This window comes from Carettochelys insculpta, chromosome 26 (assembly GCF_033958435.1).
Source record: "Carettochelys insculpta isolate YL-2023 chromosome 26, ASM3395843v1, whole genome shotgun sequence".
NCBI classification, from domain to species: domain Eukaryota; kingdom Metazoa; phylum Chordata; order Testudines; family Carettochelyidae; genus Carettochelys; species Carettochelys insculpta.
Genome location: NC_134162.1, coordinates 541,702 through 555,806, shown reverse-complemented (window position 1 = coordinate 555,806; position 14,105 = coordinate 541,702). Strand labels below are relative to the sequence as shown.

The following is a 14,105-nucleotide window of genomic DNA, read 5'->3' as shown; positions in this document are numbered from 1 at the left end:
CACATTCCCTGATAGTTTTCACTTTACTTGCACCAGCTTCCAATTCCTGAGAAACTTTTACCCTGCTTGCTTTGGACCCTTGCAGAGCACAGCCAGTGGTTTCACACTCAGGCAGGTCCTGGCCATCAGGAGCTGAAACAAACTTCTCCCCAGGCAAAGGGCTGCTCTGGCTCTTACAGACATGCACCTTTCCTGTTCACTCTCCTTCACCTCACTCCCATTTTCTGCAGTCCCCACAGACGGGTCAGGAAAAGTTTCAGGGAAATTCTCTTCCTCAAGAGCTCCCCCAGCCAACAACTCACCCCTATCTGGCTCCACAGGGGCACTACTCCCTTGAGCCACAACCAGCTCCTGGGTTTCACCTACGCCCAGGATCACTTCTGGCCCAGTAGGCAGATTCCCATGTAATCCCCCTCCAGGCAGACAGCCAGTACCACCGGACAGAAGGTCAGGGTCCCTTTCCTCCCTTCTGCTACCAGCTCCTTTATCTTCATCAGTCAGCGTAACTCCATTGCCCATCTGTTCTTGTGTCCTGGCGAGAGGATGACTCTGGTAGGACAGAGCCCTCTCACCCCCTCCCAGTAACACCTCAGCATCAGGCAAAGAACAAGTACCAGAATCGTCTGGTCTCTGGGATTCCCTGATGATACTAACTGGATCAGACCGAGTTAAAGCATCATCCCCCCTGAGAGACACAGAGGCAGGCCCACTTCCCATCTGGGCTTCAGCTGCCCTCAGATCCAGCTCTGGGATCTTGGCTCCATCTCGAGCCCCCACAGGCTCAGGCAAAGGATTCACTTCCCCAGAAGCAGAAGCGCTTTTCTTGCACCAAGGACCAGCATCCTTAGCAGGGACACCACTGCCCATCCCAGAGCCATTCCCTCTGCTCCAGCCCCCATGGCTGGATTCAGAGACACACCTGGAATGCTCTTTTCTGGTGGATCCTTCTCCAGCCACCCCAGGCTGGGGAATCCTCCTCAGACAATGGGCTAGTTTCCTCATTAGCACCTTTTCCAAACGCAGGCTCTGCTCTCTCCCCAGGCTGCTGCTGCTGTTCAACACAGACAGACAATGGGAGACACTCTCTCCTTTGTCCCAGCCCCCCGGCTGGTCTCCACACACACACAGAAGGTGAAGCAGCTTCTCTCACAGACAACTTGCCATTCCCAGTGGACAAGCTGCTTTCCTGCACAGACACACAGGCACCTTCCTTGGCCCAGGCCTGGAAAACTCTTCTCAGGTCTGTCTTGGCCACTAGTAGATGATGGGTTGGAATCGCTCCTTCCCTCCTTGAGCTGTGGCAGGCCACTTGGTTCAGAGCTCCAGGCAGTCCAGGGTTCCCTGCCCCAATTCGGGCTCACCTCTGCAGGATTCTCCCCAGCCCTCAGCTCCGCCACTGCACATCCACGCTGCCTTGTCCAGCTTCTTTAATCTCGATTCAGTTTCCAGGTGCTGCCACTTCACAGTGAAGTTGCTGAGCGTGGTTGCAGGCTCTCAGGCTGATGCCCTCTGCACCCCACGATTCCTGGAAGAATCCCTTCAGTGTGCCAGGCTCCTTGTGGGTCACAAGCTGCCCAGGGTTAGGCCGTAGGCCCCTCCGCCCTCTGGGACTGACTCCAACAGACTCCCAGCGGAACCCCTTCTTCAGTGTGACACCCGCTCTCAGGGACCATGAGCACACTGTCTTGGGAAGAACTCATTCAGCGTCAGCCTCCTCAGGGATCACTTGTTCCTGGGGGTTGGGCGCTCGGCCCCTCCACCTTCTGGGACCGACTCCAACAGATTCCCAGGAGTAACCCCTCCTCGGGTGTGACACCCCCTCTCGAGGACCACGACCGCAGTTGCTTGGGTTTGGCCGCAGGCCCCTCCGCCTTGGGGAACTGCACCTCACTGCCCTTCAGCACACCTGGGTCTCGCAGGCCCCACTTCTTCCGGGGCCCCGGTCACTTACTGCTGGATGCTCCATCCTCAGGGTGCAGGACATCCCACTGCTGACACCAGTGTGATGGGGTTCTGGGGTCCCCCAAGCTCTGCACCCTGTCCGCAGGCAGGAGAGTCTCTTACTTAGCAGGAAAACAGCAGGTTTATTAGCCGACAGGACACAGCTTCATACAGAGGAGTTAGTACAGCAGGCAGAGACAGCCAGTCCAATCCATGTTGGGGAGAGGAGGCCCCGAGGGGCCCCCAGAGCCGGGGCCTTGACCCCTCCTTTGTCTCTCTCTCCCCCTCAGCCCAGACTCACTGCTTCCAACTCCCAGTTCCAATTCAAACCCCTCAGGCTCCACCTCCTCCTTTGTCTGCAGTACAAAGGTGTTACCTGGTCATCAAGGTTACCCTCAGCAGGAGCCCCACACCCTCTGTGAGCCACTCACATACACACAGGTATCCCCCACTCCATCACAGGGTGTGTCTGAGCATGGAGGAACACAGGTGTGTAGGGGGAAGGATGGAGGGGCACGCGTGGGTAGGGATATGAGGATTCATGGCTACACATGGCTGAGCGTGTCAGTGAATAGATGGAGGGGTGTGACGCTGCAGTCACAGAAGACCCCTTGGGATGTTCCCGGGGGTGCTGATCATACCACTGACACGCATCTTCTTGCCTTCTGAGTCTCCCCACCTCTCTGCCCTGCTGGGCCAGACCCTCTGGTCTCCCCCAGCCAAGGCACAGAGATGGGGTTACCAGCTACCTGCAGAGCAATGCAGACTCTGATTAACCACAGCTCTGGGCAGGTGCAGTTCTAGGGCACAGCACCCGGGAAATTAACTCCCGGAAGGGATCAAAACCCCAAATAAACCTGTTTCTCGCTGTGCACAAGATTTGCACAGGGAGGGCTCATTGGGTCAGCCCTCTTCATCATGGAAACGGAGATGTGCACAGTGGATAACTGCATACAGTGGGTTTGTTTAACAGAAGGGTTTTCATTAAACAAAACCAATAGGAAAACCAGGCAGCTCAAAGTGAGATACCGAATGAAAACAAAAGAAAACGCATCGCTAGTTCTAGTCCACTACCGGCCTAGTGATGTGGAGTTCTTACGCTAGACAGCTGTTCTTCTGTCAGGTGAAAGCTTCAGGCCAGAAACGATCTGGTCCCGACCTGGGGCTTCAGCTCACCGGGAAGCTCTCTGTTTCTCCTGAGGGCGTGTCAAGCAGGCTCCAAAATAGGCTGAAGACATAGAGAGAGGAGCCTTCCTGGCCTTCTTTACACCTTTCCCCCGCCAAGGGCTTTCCATCACGCTCTTTGTGCTGGAGTAAACTCCAAATGGAGCCTGTCACTTGAGCACTTCGCCTGCCTGTGCCCTTTTTAGGCATCAGCCACCACCTGGCTGCTGGTCTGAATGTCCCCAGCAAAGCGAAGCTCTCTAGGTGTGGGCTGTTACCCATCCAGGGTAACCCCTTGTCAGTCAGGTACTGCTAGTCGTTGATCACAGCCCTCTCGCAGAAGGGCAGCCACGCCTCCTGCTGAGGTCTTCACAGAAGCCAACATTTGGAATACAAATATTTCAACAATACCCAGAACTTCAAATGCAAACACTGCACATCACACGCGACCGTAGAACATACAGTCCCAAGGGATTCTACTGTCCGAAACGACAGGTTACCGGTGGCATTTTGTCCATGGCGGTTCCAGGTCAGGCATTCACTGCCATTTCCCATCACGCCTGGTGGGACCCATCGCAGGGGGTGTTTGGTGGGTTAGTAGTGAGAGGGGTGTGTACGGGTGGATACAAGGATGGTTGGAAGGAAGAAAGAGCGTGTTGACGGATGGAGGGACGTGGTGTGTGGGGGGATGGACGGAGGGACAGGCAGCGTCAGGGGAGGGAGGGAAGGACAGGGGACGGACGGGGAGTGTGGGGACGGACAGAGGGACAGAGGAGTGTGGGGATGGACAGAGGGATGGGGAGTGTGGGGATGGACAGAGGGACAGGGAGCGTGGGGACGGACAGAGGGATGGGGAGTGTGGGGACGGACAGAGGGACAGGGAGCGTGGGGACGGACAGAGGAGCATGGGGACGGACAGAGGGACAGGGAGCGTGGGGACGGACAGAGGAGCATGGGGACGGACAGAGGGACGGGGAGTGTGGGGACGGACAGAGGGACGGGGAGTGTGGGGACGGACAGAGGAGCATGGGGACGGACAGAGGGACGGGGAGTGTGGGGATGGACAGAGGGACGGGGGGACGGACAGAGGGACGGGGGGCGTGGGGACGGACAGAGGAGCGTGGGGACGGACAGAGGGATGGGGGGCATGAGGACGGACAGAGGGACGGGGGGCGTGGGGACGGACAGAGGAGCGTGGGGACGGACAGAGGGACGGGGGGCATGGGGACGGACAGAGGGACAAGGGGCGTGGGGACGGACAGAGGAGCATGGGGACGGACAGAGGGACGGGGAGCGTGGGGACGGACAGAGGAGCATGGGGACGGACAGAGGGACGGGGAGTGTGGGGACGGACAGAGGAGCATGGGGACGGACAGAGGGACGGGGAGTGTGGGGATGGACAGAGGGACGGGGGGACGGACAGAGGGACGGGGGGCATGGGGACGGACAGAGGAGCGTGGGGATGGACAGAGGGATGGGGGGCATGAGGACGGACAGAGGGACGGGGGGCGTGGGGACGGACAGAGGAGCGTGGGGACGGACAGAGGGACGGGGGGCATGGGGACGGACAGAGGGACAAGGGGCGTGGGGACGGACAGAGGGACGGGGGGCGTGGGGACGGACAGAGGAGCGTGGGGACGGACAGAGGGACGGGGAGTGTGGGGACGGACAGAGGAGCGTGGGGACGGACAGAGGGACGGGGGGCGTGGGGACGGACAGAGGGGCGTGGGGACGGACAGAGGGACGGGGGGCGTGGGGACGGACAGAGGGCATATCTCTGTGCTTTCGGGCTGGCCTGGTGCAGACCCCACCTCCCCGCTCTGCTCTGCAGTGCCTCAGGGCCGTCATTGCCTCTCACAAGCCCGGCTGGTGCTTCCACCACCCGCCGGCGCCAGCCTCCCTGCGCCTGGCCCTGTGGGCGGCTGCATGTGGGCTGAGCTCCTGCTGCGCCGGGCACCCCGTGCTCCTCCTGCCGTGCGCGGGGTCTGGTGCCATGACCGCAACAGGAAGGGTGTAAATTGCCCCTGCTGCGTCCTGGTGACTAGGGCTGGGCCTTGCCCCGTCTGTTCTTTGTGTCAACGCCATTGCCCTGCGCACAGCTCTGCAATGGGCTGCCCACTCCCCAGCCCTGCGCCCTCGACGCCCGGTCCCTGCTCCTTCCCCTGAGCTTTGAAGTGCCCCACATTCCTGGCCCGCAGCCCCCCAGCTATCCTGAGCTTCTGCCCCCCAGCTCTGCTCTGCTGATGCCCCAGCCTGCCCCCAGGTCTGCGGCTTGGCCAGCGCCAGACGGCTTTGGCCTGGGCGGACCCTGAGCAGGGACAAGGCCTATGTCCCCCAGGCTCTAGGGCGGGAGCTGGAGACCTGGGCGGTGGGCGGGTGCCCAGCAGCAGGGTCAGGGGGAGGGCTGGAGGGAGCAGCCATTGCTGCGGTGCAGACGGTCACAGCCTGAGCTGCATGGCGCCATCGTGGGGTGTTGGCCCAGTAAGCAGAGGTGCAGCCGGTGGTGTGGGTGCCCCTGCCCGAGCCGCTCGGCCCTGCGGAGAGAGGGGCGGGACGAGACGTGTGCGGGGAGCTGACGCACCTGGCCCACCGCAAGCCCAAATTAAATACCGAGCCGGCTGCTGAGGGCATGGGCGGGAAATGGGTCCGAAGTGTGCTTAGCCCTGCTGAGAGGATTTGCACTCGGAGGCCAGGAAGGGGCTCAGGGCAAGGGTGGGCGGTGCCCATGCTGAAGGCCTGGCAGGAGAGCCCAGCGTGCTGGGAAAGCCTGGCCCCACCTGCCCAGCAGCAAAGCCCGTCAGAGCTGTCCGTGAACCTCCAGGCTGGGCCGGACCACGGCTCCTCACTCAGCAGCGCCGGCATTGATTCTGCAGGGTACCTCCTGAACGTGAGTGTCAGCGACCAGGGACGCCCCGACTCCCTCTTCCTGGCATGGGACGAGCCGGCCGGGGGTGCCCTGGGCTACTCCCTGGAGATCTACACGCTGGAGCCGGACGTGCTGCTGCAGAACGCCTCGGCTGGGCCCAGCGCCACCAGCTTCCAGTTCCTGGGGCTCATCCCCGGGGCCAGCTACAGCATCGAGGTCATTGCTGCCCTGCCCTGCGCAGAGGTCTCCAGCCAGAGAGTCAGCGCCCAGACCAGTAAGGGCTCCCTGCATCCTACGAGCGTGCCCAGGGCAAGAGCAAAGGGCCGTCTCCCGCAGCGGCCAAGGCCAGGCGCCCTAGGGGAGTCAGGAGATCCCTCGCTCCCCTGTGGCCCTTTCCCAGGCTCCGACAAGCAGAACCCAGCCACCTGGACCCTCTTCAAATCCTGGCCTTCACCGCATTCCCTCTGCTGTGGCCCTTCCCCTGCCTTAGGCTGGGTGAGGCCCTGAGGGAGCAGGCCTTCGTACCCCCACGCAGAGCCCCTGATTGCTGCTGGCCCTTCTGCTGGGCCGCCCTGCTCCACTGCGCAAAGGGCAGAGGACAGGGAACGCCCTGCGTGGCAAAGCAGAAGGGGGCACAGGAGGAAATGGCCTGTCCCCTGATTTGGCAGCAGACCAGGAATATGGGGTATTTCTCACCCCCTTGGGCTAGTTCCATTTCCTGCACATAACCAGCACCAGCTCCCAGTCACACAGTGATCAGGGTGTGCGACCAGCCGATGGAGACAGGTAAGGGCCCAGCTGCAGCAGGGGAACACAAGGCCCTGCTTGGACCCTTTTCTGGAAACCTGGTCCCTGTTCTGGCTTCTTGCCAAACTGGCCTGGAGCTCGGCCGTGCAGAGGAAGGAGATTCAGACCATGGGCAGAGTGCTGGCCTGTGCCAGCCTGTCACCCCCTCTCCCTCAGGCTCTGGGAGAACCAGGGCACGAGCCCTGCCCTGCCCTGCAGCCCCTGGTACTGGGCGAGCTCAGAGGGAGATGCCCTGAGTCCTCTTTTCCCAGTGAATTCCCAGAGCCCCGTCTGGGCCTGACACTGATCCCAGGAGATACGGCTGGGCCCCGCTACAGGCCCACAGAACCCCAGGGCCGGGGCAGCAGCTGAGCTGGCCTGCCAGAGGGGTGATCTGCAGGGGCATGGCTGGGAGGGTGCTCTGGCATGGGTGTCGGCCAGGTGGATCCAGGCCAGAGGATCAGGCTCGGTGGCTCTGTCTGACCGGGGGGCGTGATCTGGCCAGAACCTGCTGCACACGCTGGTGGCGCCTGGTGGGTCTCGCCCCATGGCCATGTGGCGGGGATGCACTGGCTGCCAGGAGACGCTGTCTGTGTTGGGTTTGGTGCAGACCCTGCCCCTGTGCACAACCTGAGCCTGAGCAGCAGCGGGGGCCCCTCGGCCCTGCGTGCCGCCTGGACGGATGCGCCTGGCGAGAAGGACGGCTACCGGCTCGTGCTCTACCACCTGGACTCCCAGGAGGCCGTGCGGAATGAGTCTGTGCCCCGGGCCGTCTCCGCCTTCCTGTTCGAGGGGCTGCAGGCTGGCCGCGAGTACGCCCTGCGGGTCAGCACGCTGGCGGGGGCCAGGCAGGCCAGCACCAGCACGCGCCAGTGGACGGGTAAGCTGAGCGGGGCTGTGGTCCCGGAGAGGGCAGTGCCTGGTGCGACCACCTGGCTGGGTCCTGGTGGGGATGGGTGCCGGGGTGTGCGGGAGCCGGGCGAGCAGCTGGGTTTTGCCAGGCCCTTTACTCCTGTGAGCGGGAGGTGTGAGTGAGGCTGCCCGGTCTGAGAGCTGGGGTTTGGGTGGGGGAGTTTGGCGATGGGCTCCCCTGCCAGGCGGAGGAGGCCCAAGGGGCAGGCAAGCTGCTCGCCCGAGTGCCCAGCCTGGCTTTGTTCCCGTTCCCCGGCGGTGGTGCAAAGGGCGAGTAACACCTGCATCTACCCTGCCCCGCCCTGCCCCGAGGCCAGGTGCGGCTGCCAGCTAGCCCGGCCCAGGTGTGCTGAGCCCCGCTCCCTTCCGCAGCCTGCGCCCTGGGAGTGCCGGCAGAAGGCTCCGGCTAGTCGGGGGCGTGGGGCTGGGGCCGGTTCAGCATCCAGGCCCAGCCCCACCCCTGGTGCTGGCACCCAGAAAAGCCCTTTGCTGGGAAGGAAGGAAACCTGGCTTGGGCTGTGCCCAGCTGCCCCGCCTGCCCTCCCCCCACCCGTGCCCTGGCACCGGGGGACGCAGGCTGCCCTCCGCTGGAAGGAAGTAGGGGATCAGCACAGTGGAGGCCTGTGGGCTGCCTGCCTGGCCGTCCCCAGCACAGCCCCAGCAGCGACCCTTGAGCGTGCTGTGCCTGGTGCCAGGTGCTGCCCCTGTCCCGCTCTGGGCTCATCTCCCCCCTCAGCAGGGGGGAGCCCAGGGACTGAGTCTCCCACAGGGAGCTGCAGCCAGGCCATCCCCGCCCTCTGCCTGGTGTGCTGGGAGTCACGCAGTCCCCCATGGCTTCTCTGGCGACTGCCCGGCTGCACCCCCAGCACAGAAGCCCGGTGCCAGGCTGGGCCCCAGCTCCATCCCGCACAATAAGCACTGCCCGAGCCCTGCACCCTGCTCCCCAGCAGGCTGGGCACTGCCAGCCACACACCTGCCAGCTCCTGTCTGTGCCCCCAGCGCCCACCGCCCCGGCTGAGCTCACCCTGCGGAGCCTGGGCTCCAGCACCAGCCTTGTGGCCTCCTGGAGCGGTGCTGAGGGAGCTGCCTGGCTGCACTTCACCCTCCACAACCTGCACTCCCGGACGGTGACCAGGACTGTCTCGGCCAAGAGGGGCCTCTCCAACTACACCTTCCATCACCTCCTCCCTGGCACCCTGTACCAGCTGGGGGTGAGCGCTGCCGCTGGGCCCTACCAGACAGCAGGGCCCAACGCCACTGCCTGGACATGTGAGTACGGCTCACGGGGGCAGGGAGGGGCCGTGGTGACGCAGCGTCTGACTCATTCCCTGGCCCAGCACTGCAGAGGTGAGCAGTGCAGGTGCCAGGGGACAGTGTGGCCAGCTCCCCCAGTGGGGCTTTTGCTGAAAGCCCCAGCTCCTGGAGTCAGGTGATGACAGGAGGCGCGCGGCTTCCAGCCCTCGTGAGTGGGGAGCAGAACCTGATGCACAGGCCAGAGGGAGGGTGAGAGGGAGACGCAGAACGACGTGTTTGAAAACAGCCCATGGTTTGCTCTAAGGCAGTCCCTTGGCTTTTGGTGCCCCGCCCCTGATTTGCAAACCCACAGATATTCCCTCATCCCCCAGCCAACTAACCGTGGTGGTAGCTGCCTCTCGGAGAGGTGCTTGTTGTCAGCTGGGGCGCAGGTTCCGCTGGCAGCTGTGCCTCTCGTGAGCTGTCTGCTCACTGCTGCAGAGTACTCTCCAGTGCACCTGCCACCTGGGGGGTGCACCTCCCCCAGGAACAAAGGGCTGCTCCGAGCTGGGAGCTGGATGCAGGATAAGGAAACTGGAACAGGACTAGGGTGAAATGGAGCCCGGGGAGAACTTGGGCTGAGAACAGAACAAGACGCTGGCAAGAGGCTCTGAGGCTGCAGGCTTGTTTCCCAGGAGCCATAATGTGGGAGATTTAAACCAAGCCTGGCAGGACCCGGTGTGAGAGACAGCTCTGCTCTGCTCCACTCGGCTCGGCTTGGCTTTGCTCTGCTCTGCTCCACTCGGCTCGGCTTTGCTCTGCTCTGCTCCGCTCGGCTCGGCTTGGCTTTGCTCTGCTCTGCTCCGCTCGGCTCGGCTCAACTCGGCTCTGCTCTGCTCCACTTGACTTGGCTCTGCTCTGCTCTGCTCTGCTCCACTCGGCTCCGCTCGGCTTTGCTCTGCTCTGCTCGTCTCAACTTGGCTTTGCTCTGCTCTGCTCTGCTCTGCTCCACTCGGCTCTGCTCTGCTCTGCTCTGCTCTGCTCCACTCGGCTCGGCTCTGCTCTGCTCTGCTCTGCTCCGCTCCACTCGGCTCGGCTCGGCTCGGCTCGGCTCGGCTCGGCTCGGCTCCGCTCCGCTCCGCTCTGCTCGGCTCGGCTCCACTCTGGGGGTGAGGGAAGCTGACCTGAGTCTTCCCCACCTCCAGCATCTCCAGTTCATGCGTCCGTCTCTTCTGGGGAGGCGCTCATTGGGGCAGAAGGAGGGCAGGCAGGGCGTGGGGCAGGGCTGGCACTGCTGGCTGTAGCTAGGGCAGTCACTGGCCTGGCTGAGTGTCAGGCTGTTGGAAGCTGGGCACTGCCCTCACACCCCCACCTTCTCCTCCCTCCCAGACCCCCTAAGCCCAACCAACCTGACCCTGAGCAGCGCTGCGGAGGCTGGCTCATTGCAGGCCCGCTGGAGCCCGCCAGCGGGAGAGAGAGACCATTACCTGGTGTCCCTGCAGCAGGGAGAGAGCCCAGCCCCGGCCAGGAACACGTCGGTGGGAGGAGACCGCACTCATGTCCTCTTCCACGGGCTGAGCCCTGGGAGCCAGTACTCGGTGCGTGTGACGGCCGTGGCTGGGCCTCACAGGGCATCTTCTCAGAGCGCCGTCACCTGGACACGTAAGCAGCCAGCCTGGTGCGTGGGCCCAAAGGCACGGCGGGGCGGGGGCAGGACAAGAGCCTGGGCCGCTGCTGATGGTCTGGGCTACTCGAGGTCCCCGGGGGTCAGCCTGGCCTGTGGGTGGCTCTCGGGTGGGCAGCAGCACAGGAGGCCCCAGAAGAAGGAAGGCAGGTGCTCCCCCGGCCCGGCCCCCCCATCACAGGGCCGAACCGACAGGAGGAGAAGGCCCCTGTGGCCTGCCTGCTGGCTGGCTGGAAAGGAAGGCACAAGGGGTGGTGAGAGGGGATGCCCAGGAAGGACGGGTGAGAGCGTCCCTGGAAAGCCCTGCAGCACCAGGGCGAGTGGCTGGAGCCAGAGCACGGTTCAGCTCCAGAGGGGCTGGAGTTAGAAGCCAGGAGGCTGCCTGAGCTGGGGCCCAGCTCCCTAGGGAAGCAGCTGGGGAGGCCTCCAGAGAGGAGAGGCTGGAGGCTGGAGATCCCGGACTGGAAGGGGGAGACAGCGGGAAGGGCTGGAGTCCAGGGTGTAGCTGGGGCCAGTGGAGGCTGGAGCTCAGGGAAGAAGCTGTGACTGAAACCGCAATGCACAGCCTAAGAAGGGAGGGGCTGGGAAACCGAGTCCCCAGGATGGGCTCGTCCTACGTGGTTCCGGCCCCAGCGCATTTACTGTGGAGCAGCTGGGCCCCAGGAAACGGAGGCAGGTGCTGCAGTCTAGGGGTGCACCTCTACGCCCACCAGGAGGCACGGCAGCTGGGCTGGGCAACAGGGTCACAGAGGTAGCCTACAGGTCTCATGCAGGCTGGCTGGCACATCTGCTGGCCTGGCTCCAGGTCCCCGGGCAATGGATGGCCTGGGTGGTGAGCTCGGGGCCTGGCCTGGGGACCAGTGCCAGCGAGAGACAGGGCCAGGCTCCATGCCACACAGCCCTGCCTGGTGGGCCACAAAGCCAGAGCTCCCTTGCTGTGCTCGCCCTGGCTCCGTGGCTACCAAGTGGCCCTCTGGCTCCAGGGCCGTCAGCCCCGCCTGTCCCCCAGAGCTGAGGGCAGATTCTCCTTTCCCTGGCCTGGGGTTTCATGCACCTGTGCAAAATGAGCGCTGGCCCTGCAGGCTGCCCAGTATCCAGCACCCCCTTGCCCAGGGGGCAGCAGCGCCCAGTGACCGAGTGGGGCTGAGCACATCTAGCCCCGGCTCACATCTGCCGCTCTGTCCAGCCCCGTGCCGGTCCGTCCCGTGGTACTTGTGGTGACATACGAGCTGCATCCCCCTACACCAGCCCAATGCCCAGAGATCCTGCCCATCCGCTAGAGCCCGTTCCGGGGGTCTGTGCACTCCCGCCCCCTCACCGCACACGTGGGAGTATTTCTTGCCTCCCGGGGTGGGAAGAGTCCCGTGTGGCTGTGCCCGTGATCTCACGCCTGGAGTGGGCACTGGGGGTGCTGCGTGGGAGGGGCCCTGGCTGCCCCATGCCGCGGGGCTCTGAGGGTATCAGCCGTGCAGGGCTCTTTCTGCATTGCAGACCCGCTAGCACCGCCGAGCGCGAGCCTCTCCAGCCAGGGCAGCTCCTCCACCCTGCATGCCCACTGGCAGGAGGCGGCCGGAGCTGGGTACACGGCAGCGCTCTACTCCCTGGCGCCCCCCGCGCTGGTGAAGAACAGCTCTGTGGCAGGAGGCGTCACCAGCCTCACCTACGAGGGGCTGAGCATGGGGACCCACTACGCCTTTGTGATCCGCACGGTGGCTGGGCCCTACGCCTCCCCGCCCCTGCGCGTCACCAACTGGACATGTGAGTGGCCCCAGAGCCCACCCGCAGGGCTGGCCGGGGGGGAGGTGGTGTTGGGGGTACGCGAGCGCCCAGTATTGCCCAGTGGGCTTCTCAGCTGCTCGTCTTGGTGATGTCACAGATCAGTGGTTGTGACATCACTGGTGCACCCTTTGTGACCTCACTGGCTGGCAGAGCAGAAGGCCTGTTGAGGTTCAGCCCACGTGAGCAGAGCTGGGGTGTCCAGCCCAGCCGCCTCCCACAGTGCATCAGGCCATGGGCCTGGTCACTCCTCTACCTCCCCCTGCCCTTCCTGTTTGAGCCACGCATCCACCTGGGCCATTATCCGACTCCTTCCTGCATTAGCTGGGGCCACGGGCCTACACTGAGTCCAACAGCTGCAGCTGGGCTCTGCCCGGCCAGCCTCCTCCTGCTACGCTTGATCTGCCTGGCAGGCGGCAATCCCACGCTGACCAGCACTGGGCGCTGGGCGGGGAAGCAAAGTCCGCAAAGCATGCCGGTCACGGTGCCCATCTGGCTCCGAGTGGCAGGTCGGCAGGTGACCCGCTGGGCACTCAGCAGGTGGACTGACAGCTGAGGTTGGTTTGCCCTGAAAATAGGGGGCAGGATGGACCCACTGGGAACGATGTTCCAGGCCAGGGCAGTCTGGGAGCCAGGCAGAGCCCATGGGAGGCTCTGGCTTTCTGCTGCTGCTCCATGGCTTTCACGCAAGGCCCTTTTCTCGCCCAGATCCTTCCGCCGTGGAAGACCTGAGCCTCAGCAACCAGGGCCAAAGCACCTCCTTGCACGCCTCCTGGAAAGGGCCTGCCACTGGCCGCCTGAATTACACCGGGGTCCTCCTTGACGCCAGGTCGCAGGCTCGGATCCAAAATGTGACCATGGAGGAGAGTGGCACGAACGTCACCTTCGAGGGGCTGTGCCCCGGGCGACAGTATACCCTGGAGATGGCTGCCGTGGCCGGACCTTACAGCTCGCCCGTGGAGACAGCCACCGACTGGACCTGTGAGTGGGGCTGGCTCCCCGGATCCTTCCTGTCTCCTGAGCTGGCTGCAGAGCCGGTGGTTTAGGCCCCAGAGCAATGAGGGCTGCTGAGGGGTGGGGTCTGGCTGCAGGCGTGGCGGGGTGGGTGCCCTGGGAGTGCCAGAAGCCGAGAACTGAGGCTGGCTGAATGGGTGGCTAGCCAGGGGGAGTGTCAGTCCAGCCGGGGTGTAAGCAGAGGAGACTTCAGGGCAACTGGTGTTATTAAACCAAGTCTAAAGGGAGCCCAAAGTGGCCAGATTCCCCTCTCCCTGGCCTGGAGTTTCATGCACCTGTGCAAAATGAGCGCCAGTCCTGCAGGCTGCCCAGTATCCAGCACCCCCTTGCCCAGGGGGCAGCAGCGCCCAGGGACCGAGTGGGGCTGAGCACATCTAGCCCTGGTTCACATCTGCCGCTCTGTCCAGCCCTGTGCTGGTCCGTCCCGTGGTACTTGTGGTGACATACGAGCTGCATCCCCCTACACCAGCCCAATGCCCATAGATCCTGCCCATCCGCTAGAGCCCGTTCCGGGGGTCTGTGCAGTCCCACCCCCTCACCGCACACGTGGGAGTATTTCTTGCCTCCCGGGTGGGAACGCCGTTTGGGGTTACTCCTGACTTGCCCTGGTACTGCTCCTCAAAGCAGCGAGGCAGGCGCCAGCCTGCGGCCTGAGACCGGCGCGCTGTGCAGTGATGTGACCTGAACCTGGCGGCTGAGGTGCTTAGCAGAGGGTTGGCTGTTTGTGGG

General features: G+C 63.8%; 1 protein-coding gene across 1 annotated transcript in view; it reads left to right on the top strand.

Annotated features, from left to right (window-relative positions):
- The first annotated feature begins 5,830 nt into the window (after positions 1-5,830).
- LOC142001720 (receptor-type tyrosine-protein phosphatase V-like) overlaps positions 5,831-14,105 on the top strand; it is a 49,190-nt gene continuing 40,915 nt past the window's right edge. The window contains exons 1-6 of the mRNA XM_074977241.1: positions 5,831-6,245; positions 7,368-7,637; positions 8,669-8,938; positions 10,292-10,564; positions 12,078-12,344; positions 13,071-13,343. Coding sequence (XP_074833342.1) covers positions 5,831-6,245; positions 7,368-7,637; positions 8,669-8,938; positions 10,292-10,564; positions 12,078-12,344; positions 13,071-13,343 — 1,768 coding nt within the window. The remainder of the gene's footprint in view (positions 6,246-7,367; positions 7,638-8,668; positions 8,939-10,291; positions 10,565-12,077; positions 12,345-13,070; positions 13,344-14,105) is intronic.